This window comes from Zonotrichia leucophrys, chromosome 1, assembly GCF_028769735.1.
Source record: "Zonotrichia leucophrys gambelii isolate GWCS_2022_RI chromosome 1, RI_Zleu_2.0, whole genome shotgun sequence".
NCBI lineage: Eukaryota > Metazoa > Chordata > Aves > Passeriformes > Passerellidae > Zonotrichia > Zonotrichia leucophrys.
In genome coordinates, this window is record NC_088169.1 from 22,291,828 (window position 1) to 22,305,647 (window position 13,820).

At 35.9% G+C, this 13,820-nt stretch overlaps 1 protein-coding gene across 10 annotated transcripts in view; it reads right to left on the minus strand.

The window, feature by feature from the left end:
* STS (steroid sulfatase) overlaps window positions 1–13,820 on the minus strand; it is a 107,857-nt gene that overhangs the window by 70,799 nt on the left and 23,238 nt on the right. For all 10 annotated transcript variants that reach the window (XM_064708830.1, XM_064708820.1, XM_064708794.1 and 7 more), the window contains 4 exons: window positions 12,905–13,057; window positions 11,053–11,174; window positions 7,648–7,770; window positions 1,601–2,024 (listed from right to left, as the gene is read on the minus strand). In XM_064708830.1, coding sequence (XP_064564900.1) covers window positions 1,601–2,024; window positions 7,648–7,770; window positions 11,053–11,174; window positions 12,905–13,057 — 822 coding nt within the window. The remainder of the gene's footprint in view (window positions 1–1,600; window positions 2,025–7,647; window positions 7,771–11,052; window positions 11,175–12,904; window positions 13,058–13,820) is intronic.

Sequence of the window (13,820 nt, forward strand, 5' to 3'; positions counted from 1 at the left end):
GAGTAATTCAGGGGTGTTGAATAGAAATTCAGGATAATAGTAATTCTATATGTTACAATATGATTTTATCTTGATTTAGTATTTTTAAAAATGCTATAATTTGTGTCAAAAGTGGTGGAGAAAAATACAAACACATATTTTTTCCAGAAGTTAAATTGAATAAAATTTTTTTCTGTAAATATATTGATTTCTATTTTAGAATATACAAATGTATACTTTTTGGACTTAATTCCATTAAAAGCCCTTTGGTAACAATTACAAAGTGACTGACCTAGCAAAAATGAATCATGACTTAGGATGGTTTTGTAACCCAATGTGTAGGTGGCCCAATATGATGGCAATTAAAAACACTGTTTTCAAAACACCCTTTTGTTTCACAGAATCACAGAATGGGTAAAGTTAGAAGGGACAATAGTGGGATCATCTGGCCCAACGTCCCTCAGGGTCATCCCAGAGAACATGGCTCAGGATTAAGTCCAGACAGTTCTTAAATATCTCCAGCGAGGGAGACTACAAAACCCCTCTGGTTAACTGTTCCAGAGGGGTTAACTGTCTTCTTTCTTGTTACCTGCACAAGAAAGAAGTTCTTCCTCATGTTCAGCTGGAAGTCCCTGTACATCAGCTTTTGCCCATTGCCTCTTGTCCTATTGCTGGGCACCACCAAGCAGAGCCTGGGTCTGTCCTCTTGACACCTCCCTGCAGATACTTATGTACAGTGATGAGGTTCTCTCTCAGTTGTCTCCTCTTGAGGCTGAACAGGCCCAGATACCTCAGCCTTTCTCATAAGAGAGATGCTCTAATCCCTTAACTTTATTGCCCTCCGCTGGACCTCCTCCAGGAGCTCTGCGTCTCTCTTGTCCTCAGGATCCCAGAGCTGGTCACAGCACTCAGATGTGGCGTCACCAGGGCTGAGCAGAGGGCAGGATCACCTCCCTGCTGGCAATGCTCCCCCTAATGCCCCCCCAGGATCCCCCTGGCCTCCCTGGCCCCCAGGACCCACTGCTGGCTCATGGACAGATGGTTGTCCACCAGCACCCCCAGGTCCTGCTCCACAGAGCTGCTTTCCAGCAGGTCACTCCCAGCCTGTCCTGGTGCCTGGGATTATTCTGTCCCAGAGGCAGAAGCTAGCGCTCTAATTTTGGAAAATCAAATATTTTCAAAATTACTGTTATAAAAGTAATCTAAAATGACAGCATCTTAAATCTTAAAAAATTAGCCATATGAATGCCTTTTAATGGATGCATCAACTCAATGATGAAGAACATCTCCCCATTCTAGAAATGTCATGAATTATGACCCTGCATTGTGCTTTCACAGAATTAAGTCACACCACAAAATATTTGTCATATTTCAGTTTACATGAAATTCTTAAGAATAAAACATTTCCCTTTCTATAGAGAAATTAGCTACATACCTGACAGGAGGAAACCAAACAGTCATTCCTACCAACAAGATTAACATCATCTTTTAAAGAAAAAAAATTACAATCATATATATTGACATATCCCTGTGCCCACCAGCTCACTTTTTTTTCCTAATTTTCAGAAGCACTGTCATCATGAGATGCCAATGTTAACTTACAACACAGTTAGAAACCTACCTTTCAATAAACTTCATGGCTTCTTTTGTGAGTCTCTGAGTAAGGTTCTCATAGGAGAGTGGCTGCTGGATAATCTGATGGTCTCTCATTAAAAAGCAGTTTAATTGTCGAAAATTATAGAAGAAAAAAATCAAAACCACAAGTGAAATTGTGATTATTAACAAGAAGTAACCCAGTGCTTGAAAGGGTACTTTGAGAAGGCCAATGTACTGCATTACTGCCAAAGACACAAGGGCGATTCCAGTGATTTGGGCTGGGATGACAAGATCTCTCTGAACACCTTTTAAAAATACACTGCCTTGGCCAGGTTTGCAGTCTCTAAAATTGGTCACGGGAAGGCCATAAAAGTAATCAAATCCATGACTGAGGGGGTGGTGACAGAAGTCATTACTGCTTTCACAGTTCATCCCAAGATGCCACTTTCCTACAAAGAGAGAAGGACAGGGAGTATTTTTGTAGTTAAATCATCAAAGTTACTTTTAATGTGCATTATTTAAAACATGAAGCTGTCACTATCTGGCTGATATCTCCCTGCTCCCAGTATTTATTGTGTGGATCACTATTTTCTATTGAAAGTTTCTTTGTGCCTCCATCAAAGATTTTTTTTCTTGTCTCCCTTTTCATCTCAGTTAGAAATAGATTAACATGGCTGCTGCTGAAGAACATTAAATTCTGAGTGGGCTAGCAGATCACTGAAGAGCAACAGAGCCCTAACAGACAGCTACCTTTGGAAATTAAGCATGTGTAGTTGTAATAAGATAATACTGTTTTCTAGCAGGTACTAAATGAAGAGGAAGAACAAATATGGAAGTACAAAATATCTTTTCTGAAGTTTTATTGGCAAATAATTTGACTAGTTTAAAAAAAGACAAAGAATCACAAGAAAACAGTAACAAATATAAAATAAATCAAGAATTAGAAAATTATTAAAGCATTTATTATTTAAATGATTGTGAAATCTCTGAAAATGCCAATATACATGCCTCAAAATACACACATATATAAGAGGCTGATTATTTTGTATTTATATTTAATATATATAAATAAAAACAAAAGTAACAAGTAAATTGCTGTAAAGTATTCTCTCTCATAGCATTTTGTACCACTAGGAAATCACTGTAATTCTGCAATAATGTTGGACCCTGTCTGACCACTGAGCCTGATTTGCATTATACTAATACAATCTATTTCATGTTGATTATGGTAAGTATCTAGATAATTCATTCTATGACTCAGGTACAACCTCTTACCACATGCTTATGCATTGCTTAGCACAACAGACCTAACTGGTAGCTGCTATTTGAATAAAATGCATAATTATATAAAAAATTCAAATTCAGTTAAGCTTATTGAGCTAGCTTATGGATAGAGCTAGCTATTTTTGCTCTCAGCAAGAAAACATGCTGAATATTTTAAAAAAGCATGCTGGCCTTGACAAAACAGATCACATTATATACTGCTGGGTCAAACTTTATTTATTTTTTTGAATCAAACACCTAAACATGACCAGCATAATTCAGGGATTGTGATTGCAAAAGAAATAAACAAGAAAAAGTACAAATCCAGTAAGTCTTCATTCCCATAACTTGCCTCAAAGAAATGTGAAATACTTATTTCAGAGAATTCAAAATATTCATGGCAGTAAATGTAAAACAGAAAAAAAAAAAAGCTATACAGAATTTGTCCCCTTTTTCAAACCAAGCCAGCTTTTACACAACTGTAAGAGAACCCTGATGCAAACAGTTCTGAACATCTCCTTCTGGGTCTCCAAAACAATGTATTCATCCTGCACTTTTTCCTTTGGCTGTGACAAATGCAGGTTCTGCAATAACAAACAGGGTAAACATGGGGATCAGTTCTGCTTTTTTAAAATTTAGCAAATTAGGTGGGATGTTCTTATTTCTCTTCTACTAATAACAGAACTGAGTTATAGGATGAGAACGTCATATGCCTAAGTGTTTGTCTTTCAGCAAAGGTGGAGAAAAAGCAAAAATCTTGAATCTGAGTGCTTAGTTGAATGCAATTGTCCTCAATATGTATCTTGATGGTCTTAAGTTAAAAGTAACTTCTGTATATCATCAAAGCAGGTATAAAACATTTTCAGGTCTGCTTATGTGCCAGTGAAATTAAGGCCTCTACACATTTCTCATTCCATCAGAACTTTTCCCTGTCAGATAGCCCCTCACCTGAAGTGGTATTCTGCTGGTGGTATTCTGCACAGAACGGTTCTGGTGACTACTTTTGACATGGTCCAGTAAAAATTACTGTGGTCAGTTAAAAAAACAAGCAGTACAAACCATTTTACTGTAATGTAAGACGATATAGGTTCTATAAAGGGCTAGGTAAGGCTGGAACTCTGATTTTCATTCCCAGCACCCAAAGATGCAGATTTTTGAAAAGAAATGCTTCAGTTTTTTCTCTTATATTTGAATGAGTCTCTTAATGGAATAATTATAAATTAGCTGTGCAACACAAAGAGCATGAAAGAACTGTCATCAAGTTAGATAAGTGATTTAAAGGTAGAGGCTTATAATCATGAATATAAATGCTCTTCTGGCTTAATATTTTTTTTCTTTGCTATTATATGTTAATCTCAAAGTACCTATAATTTAGCAAGAAAATATAAAAAAGAAACTAAAACAAATTAAGTATACCTTCAAGGTCACTTTTTATGATATGTAGTGGATTTTTTTAACTGGATCTCAACTACAATCCAGGATAGAAAAACCTAGCAATAACAAATTAGGGCAGGAGGAAATAAAAGTCCCATTTTTATCTAAAGGGCTTCTTTAGCAAGTACAACAAATTCTTCAATGTCAAGACAAACTTGGGCCTCAGAAAAAGATTTGTTGAGAAGCAACTTTAGCCAAGCAAAGCAGAGATCAGGTTAGCAAGAAAAGCAGCAAAAGCCCCTGCTCAAATGATATCGGGAGCTGTGACAGAATGACACAACTGCCATTCTCAAATGGCTGGGCAGGTAGAAGGTTTTGATAGACCCTGCATTACTCTGAACAGGCAAGTGATGGCTGGGTGCACAATACATGCTTTGCTTCACTCCTTGTGACAATAACCCCTGCCTTGAGCTAGTGCTTGAACAGATTACTGTAATGTGCTTTAGATTCTGGGGCCCTTCTGAATCTGAGAGCAATGCAAAATGCTCTCATCTCTTTGCCAAGTGATGCTTCATAGAATGGACACTTCACATAAGCATCATAAGCATTTCAACAGATTCTACCAAGCTTTTGAGTGAAATTTATGCTGTTAATTGTAGATTATGAGTACCGTAATAATTTGAGACCTAGGCTTTTTTCCCTCTCCATCAGCCACAATTAAAACTTCTTCAGAATGAAAGCAATGCAATGAAAGGCAAGTGGAAGTGAGAAGCAAGTCCTATTCAGCCAAGAAATTTCACTTGAAACTCCATTTTTCAAAATGCAGAATCCTAAGGACACTACAGAAATCCATGTTTCCCCTGTATTTTTCCCTCAGATAGCAGAAAAAGGAAAAATACTGTAGTGGTTTTGGTACAAAGACTGATTTTTATGTAGTGATGTATTTCTTTTGGAATGATTCTGTGCTTTTCAGATAAATGGCAAGATACAAGATGTGGAGCAAGATGCAAACAGAAATATTTTGTGTTCTTAGGAAATATATTTATTTGAACTACACAGCAAAATTTATAAAAAGTGCATGTATATATGGTATTCACATGGACAGATTTTAGCCTGTTTTATGAATAATTGTTGTACTAACTCCACTCCATAGACTCAGTCAATCTTGGACACCTTACTACTGTGATGTGCCCAAACATTAAAATACTTAATTCTGAAAGAAATAAGTACCAGTTATCAATTAGTATTTTAGCATTGGAGATCAGCTACATAGGTGGATTTTAAACTTCTCTGGATGCTGGACAACACACTGGATAGCACCAGTGAGGAAATTAACCTTTACTGTAATTGAGTATAGCAGTAGTTAAAACACTATCTATCAAATGTAAGGGGAATTTTTGCATTACGAATAGCTATTTCCAACAAAACATCAGCATTTCTTCCAACTGGTGAAATATTATGTATTCTATGCATCTGCTTTTTTTGATAGAACTCTTTTGTTGCAGATCTGATTGTGTGCCTTCCTGACAGATCTATTGGTTTTCACCTTCTTTATGTCACAGGGGAAAACAATGAGGTAGAAAAGTGTATACATAAAGTAGATTTATAGATAAAATATATTTAGGGACATATCAAACAAAAGAATGCACATATTCAGAGGAGAAAAAAACATTTAAAAAGAAACAAAAATGCACCTGGGGAAGAAAAATACTGTCATCAGAGAGGAGATTCACCAAAAAAGTAGAAATGACACTACAGGTTTGAGGATCAGAAAGGCTTCAAATTAACCTTATGCCAATCCATCACTGGTGCAGGATTTGACAATTAGTTCTTTGAGAATTGCTGAATTAGATTGAACCAAGCAAAGACTCCCTGACCTAGACCAATATGATGTGATAAGAACACCAGCAAAAGTAGAAAATATGCTGGTTATGAATCAGACTGTCTATTTAGTCTTCAAATCTACATAATTTTTCTTTCTATCATTTACATATGATTTATCTCTAATTTTAATGCACTTCTTGATTTTTGGAAACCTTCATTATACTCTAAGGATATGGTAATATTACATTTTGTGGTCTCATAGCTATCACTCAGGCCACTTGGAAGAATTGTTCATTAAGCATCATGGAGAGAACTTCTGGAGATCTAAGTGGCAAGCTGTCATGCTGCTGTAAAAGTAGTTAAAAAAAGAACATTAACTGGGTCAGCCCCAGAAAATGAGTTGTATTACTGTGCTTGTTACAAACAGAAAAAACCCAGTCTTTAATTGAATACAGAGAAATATAAATCAAGTCCACAAGGAACAAGTACAAATTATGAACAGCTTTTTTGTTCAAACTATGAACTATTTGAACTATGGTTGAAATACATGTACATTAAATACATTTCTGATAAAAATTTCTGGTTTTCTATTTTCATTCTTTCAGGACATCATGGTATTTTATGCTTTATAAGACTGAGATATAGCTAAGTAGGATTTTTAGTTAGAATGCTGACACTGGTTTATCTACACAATACAGACATTTTCTGAACACTGGCATGAATTGTTAGCCTTGCTAAACATCCTGGGTTTTTAAACAAAAATTACTCTCAAAATTGCAAGTTTCTGTTTCATTTAAAAAACAAATTGCATGCATCCTTCATCCAAATCAATTGAGTAATATTTCAGTGTGATGTTCTCTGCACAACCATTCCCTGGCAATTTCAGTACAGAAACACATTATGTAATACAAATTGAACTTCTCAAGAATCTTCTAAAATATAAGCAGTGTGCACCAAGTCAGTGGCCAAATTAAGAAAAAAATTCAGAAATCTTTAATGTTATACTTTTATGACATTAATTCCAATTCTATTTAATATTAACCTAGTGTGATTCCTTTTACCCATCACTGGATATTTATGCTGTGATCAGTTGTCTGAACTATCTTTATAATAAGAGAGGAATACGTTTTTATATGAAATATCTACCAAATGATATGAAAAATGTCCTAGAAAAATCCATTTTTGTCTGATGACCTAGATGGCAACCCAGGTACAGTGTTATTTACTGTATGGGAATTTAAACAATAGTGAAAAACAAGCACAGTGCTGACTTGTACCCCTGTGGTCAACCCCTCATTGTCTCTCTGATGTAATCAAAGTCCTATTTATACTGAAAACTTTTCAAGAGCTTGAATAATTTTCAGTTTGTTCATCATGTTTCTTCAGTTCTGTGCAAAATGAGACTATAACTACACAAGTGAATTAGACATACTTACCTGACTAGTGTTTCACACAGGCATGGGAATGTCCTCAGCTTTGTTCCAGAAAAATAAATTCATTATGCTGTGGGACAGAAAAGCTTAATGCAGGCCCTCAAAAGCCTATACAGGAAGTTAATGTTCTTTTCATTGAAATGAAAGGAAACAGAGCTGCGCATGTCTGCAATTTTACCTATTAGAGCTGTTGCATAACCTTTCTGCTTCAGGAGTTTGGGAAAAGTTATTTCTTCAGAAGGAAGTCCCCCAGAAGAGGCAGAAAATAAGAAGACACCGACTCGTGAGAAGGCAGCCATTCCTAAATACAATAAAAATGAATGAGACCAAGATAATACCAAGAAAGAATTTCCATTCATTAACTCTGCATGCACTTTTTGCCTTAGGTGGTATCACTTAAATGACATATTACAATCAGACACTAAGTGCTGCAAGTAGAAGACATAATCCTCCATTTAGATGAGTGAGGTATTTCCTGTATTGACACCAAAAACAGACATGGAGAAAAAAAATCTGAGCTTATAACCATGGGGCCAGCCATCACATAAAGAGCTGCAGCCCCTTCTGTAGATTTTCTAAGGTATAGCAAAATTTTAAGAAGTTGAGCTTGCATAATTTATTTTTTCTATACCCAGGGAGGGAAGGAAGATGAGGACTAAGTGAGATCATTCCCAAGTTCTAGTTTGAGAATTTTCCCTGTCCTCATATGTGGTTTTCTACAAGGCTTTAAGGTTTTTTGAGAGAAGTCATATTGAAATAGGGCAGTCTTACTTCTGGGCATGTAAATATCATGAGGTCAGAAAGAGCAAGAGAGAATCTGATCCTGTAAATAGAGTGGTTTGAGCTGTCAGCATTGATGGGTGCTCCGGTGGCATGAAGACACATCATTCAATGCACACTGAAGGAGCGCACTAAAGGAGCATCAGGTACTGGCTAACAAGACAACATCTAAATAAGGCACAGTAATTTCTATATGCTAAGAGTCTGAGAAACACAAATGAGCTTACAAAGTGCACTCAGGATGAGGAACTTGAGAGCTCAGGTTCATGAAAATTAGATTACTAGGATTCCAGATGAGAGCTGGCACTGAAAATAGACAGTAAGAACAGAGAATATCTATGCAAATCTGTGCAGATGTATCTTCAGGAAGTCTAAATTATGCAACTGTGCCCAAGTTACATGACTGATATAGACAACCAGAATCCTCTCTCAGGTATCCCTTGTGGTTACATGAGAAAATGACTCGTTAGACTGGTTTATTAAAGACAGCTCAACCTACCCTTCAAATGCTGACTTCAGCTTTTCACCCCAGATAGTTTTGCTGATCAATGCTTCAGATAGCTTCAGTCATATATTTATCTATATTTTTCTTATTTATATTTTTTTACATATTTCAAGCTCTTGTAACTGAAATCAGTGTAATTCCATTAAGTTATCAGAATGAAAGTATTTATTTATTTTCATCATTACCTTTCTCTGAGCTTGTGTCTCATCCAGTACAACATTTTGGAATCGTTTTCTTTAGCTCTATTATCAGGAGATTTATATTTCTAATATTTTTTCCACATCATGATTCTAGTGTCTTCTATAATAAGCCTTTACCAGTTCTTCACTGATATTCAGAAGCAGTCCATATTTAGAAATTTTGTAATTTAAGTAAGACAAAGTTCAATTTTTGTACCTACATGGAAATGATTGTGTCTGAGAGCTGATCAGTGAAGAAAAAGATTAGTTCAAGTCTTAATTTTTCAGAAATAAGAACAAGTAACATAATGGAAAGTGACCTGTGACTTTACCTACAGTAAATGATAATAGCAATATATCTGTAACAGGATATAAAATTTTCCTTTGCAGATGAATTTAACAGAAAATTTAGCAAGTTATATTAGCTGGCACTTTTGCAGAAGCTTGTTACTTGATTTGAGTGAACACGAACGTATCAAGTAGGCTCCAGAGTCTTGCTTTGCTTTCATTCCCAGAAGCAAGGACAGGATGTTTTATCACTAATGAACAAGTGATCTGATTAATGTATAATGATCCTTGCTAAAAATGATGTTAAGGGAATGTTAAAGTTGCATGGCTAAGCACTGAGAGGCTCAGTCCCAGCACACTAAAATAAACAGACTAGATCTTCATGGACTCAAACAGGCTTTGGATCAGGTACTTTGAAAGTAAGAAAAATTAAATGCATGTATTCACAGGATACTTAGTGGTGTGTCTGAGTAGATATGGAACAAAAATAACACTTCAAATGGATGAGATATTTTTTACTCTCTTCTTCCCAGTTTTCAGGGCAACTTGAGTACTTTAATGAACTGTCCTGCCCCTACCTCCCCCCTACAAAAAACACAAACCCAACAATTTGTCCTGATGCCTTGTGAAGGCTGACCTAGAACAGAGACTAGATGGAGCTAAAGCAAAGTAGGCATTTTAAAAGGCCTCAAATAGATCCACCTTGGGCAGCACAACCCAAAATGGCCACAAAATTGGTAACAGGTCTCATATTTTTATAAGTTTTGGTCCATTAGCATATTGGAGCTAATTGTCCAATTACATCTTTAGCCCATGAAGTTCCATCCTTCTTGCTTTTTCTCTTTTTTATCTCTTCAGTCCACTGTTGTTTATGCTATTGGGCCGGAGATCTGGATTGGTTATCCTTGGGTCCCCAGCTAGAGAAGGAATTGTTTTGTCTACTATTCTGTGGAGAGAGCTTACTATCCCCTAATATAAAGCCTAGACTTACACACTAAAGCAGAATATAATCTGAAAAGCAGAAAAGCTAAAACCTGAGGCATCAGTCTAAACAGAAAGATTTATCAGAAATAAAAATATCTGAGAAGAAGTATTTACACTGGGTTCTTCCACTGAGTCTCTCTAGATGCATCTCTGTGGTGTTCAATACTTGGGCTGCCCGCCAACACAGAGGGAGTAGCCTGAATACAACTGTGGAGGCAGGCAAAGAGCCTGGGGTCATTGCATAGTGGAGGAATTTCACAGAATCACAGAGAATCACAAGAGATGCTTAGTTGGAAGGGACCTACAGGGATCTATGAATTCAACATCCAGCCCTTCACAGGACATCCCCAGGAGCCACACGATGTGCCCCAGAGTATTGTCCAAACACTTGAACTCTGTCAGATTTGGTGCACACAGCACTTGAGGCGAGGCCACCCTAGCACAGAGCAGCTCATGTGCCCTCAACAATCCCCTCCCTTGCCTGGCTGGTGATGTTGTGCCTGATACAGTCCAGGACACAGGATTAAATGTTGGCATTAAATAACCACAGTCAGATTGTTTTGTTGCTATTTAAACAAAAAAAAAAAATTACTCACTAAATAAACTTTATTTTTGGGTCAACTCTTCTGAAATGTGAAAATTCCCCATATATATGAAATATTTCTAATGTAGACCAACTCTGCTGAGCTTGATCAGTCAATGAAAGGACTGATCATTTACCATTACTTAATCTCTTATATTACTTATAATAATAAAAAAATCAAGGAAGGTCAGAAAAAATACCTGCATACATTTTACTGTAAATAAAATAAAATAATTATATATAAATAAAGTGATGGGATTTTACCTGATCTTATAGGATATCTTCCAGTCAGGAAAGCTGCCCTGCTTGGAGTACAAAGTGGGGCTGCTGCTATATGCTGAGTAAGTGTCACTCCTTCCTCTGCTAGCCTGTCGATATTAGGGGTTCTGGAAAAACACAAGCAGGTGAAAAAAAACCCCCAAAGCTGGTTATTTGGATACAGACATGGTAAGAACAAGGCATCTGAGGCAAGAACTATCAGGAAAATCCAGTTAAAATTTACTGTATGTAAATTATCATATGCATGATGGGGTTGCAATTGCGAATATATTAATGTCAAATATTTTTACATGAGACATCTGAAAAGAGACACTGTAATATTGCAGCAAAAATCTTTTCCTCCACTTTCTTCTATTCCTCATGGCCAGTGTTAAACTGCAACATCTGGACATATAGTATTGCAACCTTTTTAATCTGTTCCTTGACCAGAACTGTAATTTTTACAACATTTTTGCTTCAGTAATGAGGGTAAGAGAGACTAGAGAAAGGTTGTGCTTCCTTGCTCCCTACTTGGTGCCTCTTCAGTCTCTCTCCAGCAAAAGCTTTTTGGGGTAGGGATAATGTTGTGTAGTGCTATAAGCTATCAGAAGAGATTCAAATGATTATGACTCTGCGTTATGTTCTATATTAACAATATCTACATGTCTGACATGATTATGTCTGCTATATTAGACCCAGAGGCACAACCTAGCTTCCATATCTGTATGGGAAACTTGTCTGGGAACTGGCTCATCATGCAGATTAAAATTGGGTCCCGCAGGAAGAAATCCTGTGTCCTTGGTTCTACAGATAAAAATTACAAATGCAGACTGGCCAGCAGCTGCAGCATGCTCTAATAGCTCTCTGACCCTGGAGATTAATGACCATGACCTCAAGGCACACTAGTGCTCCCATCATCTAAGTCTGAGTAGTCAGAAACATTAATTTTCCAATGGAATTATTTTCTACCTGTAAAGTCATCTAGTGATAACAATCACTAAGATGAAAATTCATCATATTCCAAAAATCAAATTCTGAATTTTCTCAGCAAAGAATATAGATCTTGAGGTTGTTCTGGTGCCTGTGAGGGGAGTGATCCAAGCATCAATGCTCTATATATTTTTCCTTGTTTAAAACCAGAAGCAGTAACTTGATTTGTATCTTTTTTTTGAGTTATGAGAAGATTTTACTTCTAACTAACATCAGCAGGAAAAAGAGCATTTAACATTTGACAGACAGGGCTTTTAGTCTGAATGTTTTATTTAACTTTGCACCACTGAAACACAATGTCTAGATATCACTTGCTCTGTTTACACAACCATCACATCTAAGCTGGTAGCAAGAAACATCCCAGGGCACAATGATGTATTATTCAAGTATATTAACATTTGCTTTAATTAATACATTGACTACTGTATGAAGATAAATTAAGGGCAAATATCAGCTTTTTATTTCCAGTTAGTTAACAACAAGCTTGTCCCAAATCAAGACTGCTTCAAAATACGTTTAATTCATAGTACTTGTGTCATGTCTATTCTAGAAGAAAATTGTTGATTATACTTTGGCTCTCTAGAGCTAAAGTATAATCGTTATACCAACAAACCAACCAACCCTTATTTGGTTGGTTGCTCAATCCTCTGTTTCTAATGCAACTTTTCAGCAGCATAACTACATTAGCTAAGTCTTTGGTCAAAAAAAGAAAATAAGGTTTGAATATTTAAATCCCTGGAAAAGTTATTAACTTTAGTTACTCATAAAATAGCCTAAATCAAACCTCTGAAGGTTCTGAGATTTTTAATTTTAAAAATCCATTGAAAACTAAATATAAAGCTATGACTCCACCAAATTATCATCTTACCTTAAGGTTTTGTTCCCATAACATCCCAGGTCTCCAATACCAAGATCATCAGCCATCAGTAAAATTATATTGGGCTTTGAAACACTGTGTGTTTTGATACTGTTTATGGCACACTGGCAAATTATTAGAAGTAAAAGGAGCCCCATCTTCCTCCTGGTGTGTAAGAACAGATGGAAAATATAATAAACAGATTGTTAATCTAATTTATTCTTATCATTACACTTTGCATAGTAAAAGAGAAAACAAAAGATTGAATGCTTTTAGATGGTGCTTTTTTCTTGGAAGTTTTTTAAAGCATTTATTCTCTCACACTTCTTAAAAATAAAAATGCGTATTTTAGTATATGGGTAATTTTTCCTTCCACTCCTTTACACAGATGTAGCCTTTAAATAAAGACAAATAAAGAACTAGGTACAACCTCAGTGGCAATTTTGCAAATACACATGCACTACTATAAAGCAATAAATCATAAGAGCTAACAAAGCTTGGGGATTTTTTTACCTTTTGTGTGTATGTTTGCTTTTTTTTTATTTTGTTTCACTTTTTTTGGTTGGTTTTTTTTTTTTTTTTGGTTGGTTTGTTTTCCTTCCCAGCTACAAATGTTATTTGAATAACACAGAATCTGAAATAATTTAGGACCTAAACCTCCAAGGTTCACTGCAAAAAAAAAGTTAATCAATTCTACCAACAAATTAAATTACTGAATTTCTCTTCAACAATGGAGAAAAAAACTCAGCTGAAGTTTCTGGAAAGTTATAAATATTATGGAGAAGATAGTGAAAAGATGCACTATGAAATTATTGAAAGGAGTGTTTAAGAAAAGGCTCTTCATAAACACTACAAATACCAGGGTCTATAGCAAAATCAATTAAAAATATTTTCTATCATATCACAATGTTCTATAAACAATTCCCAT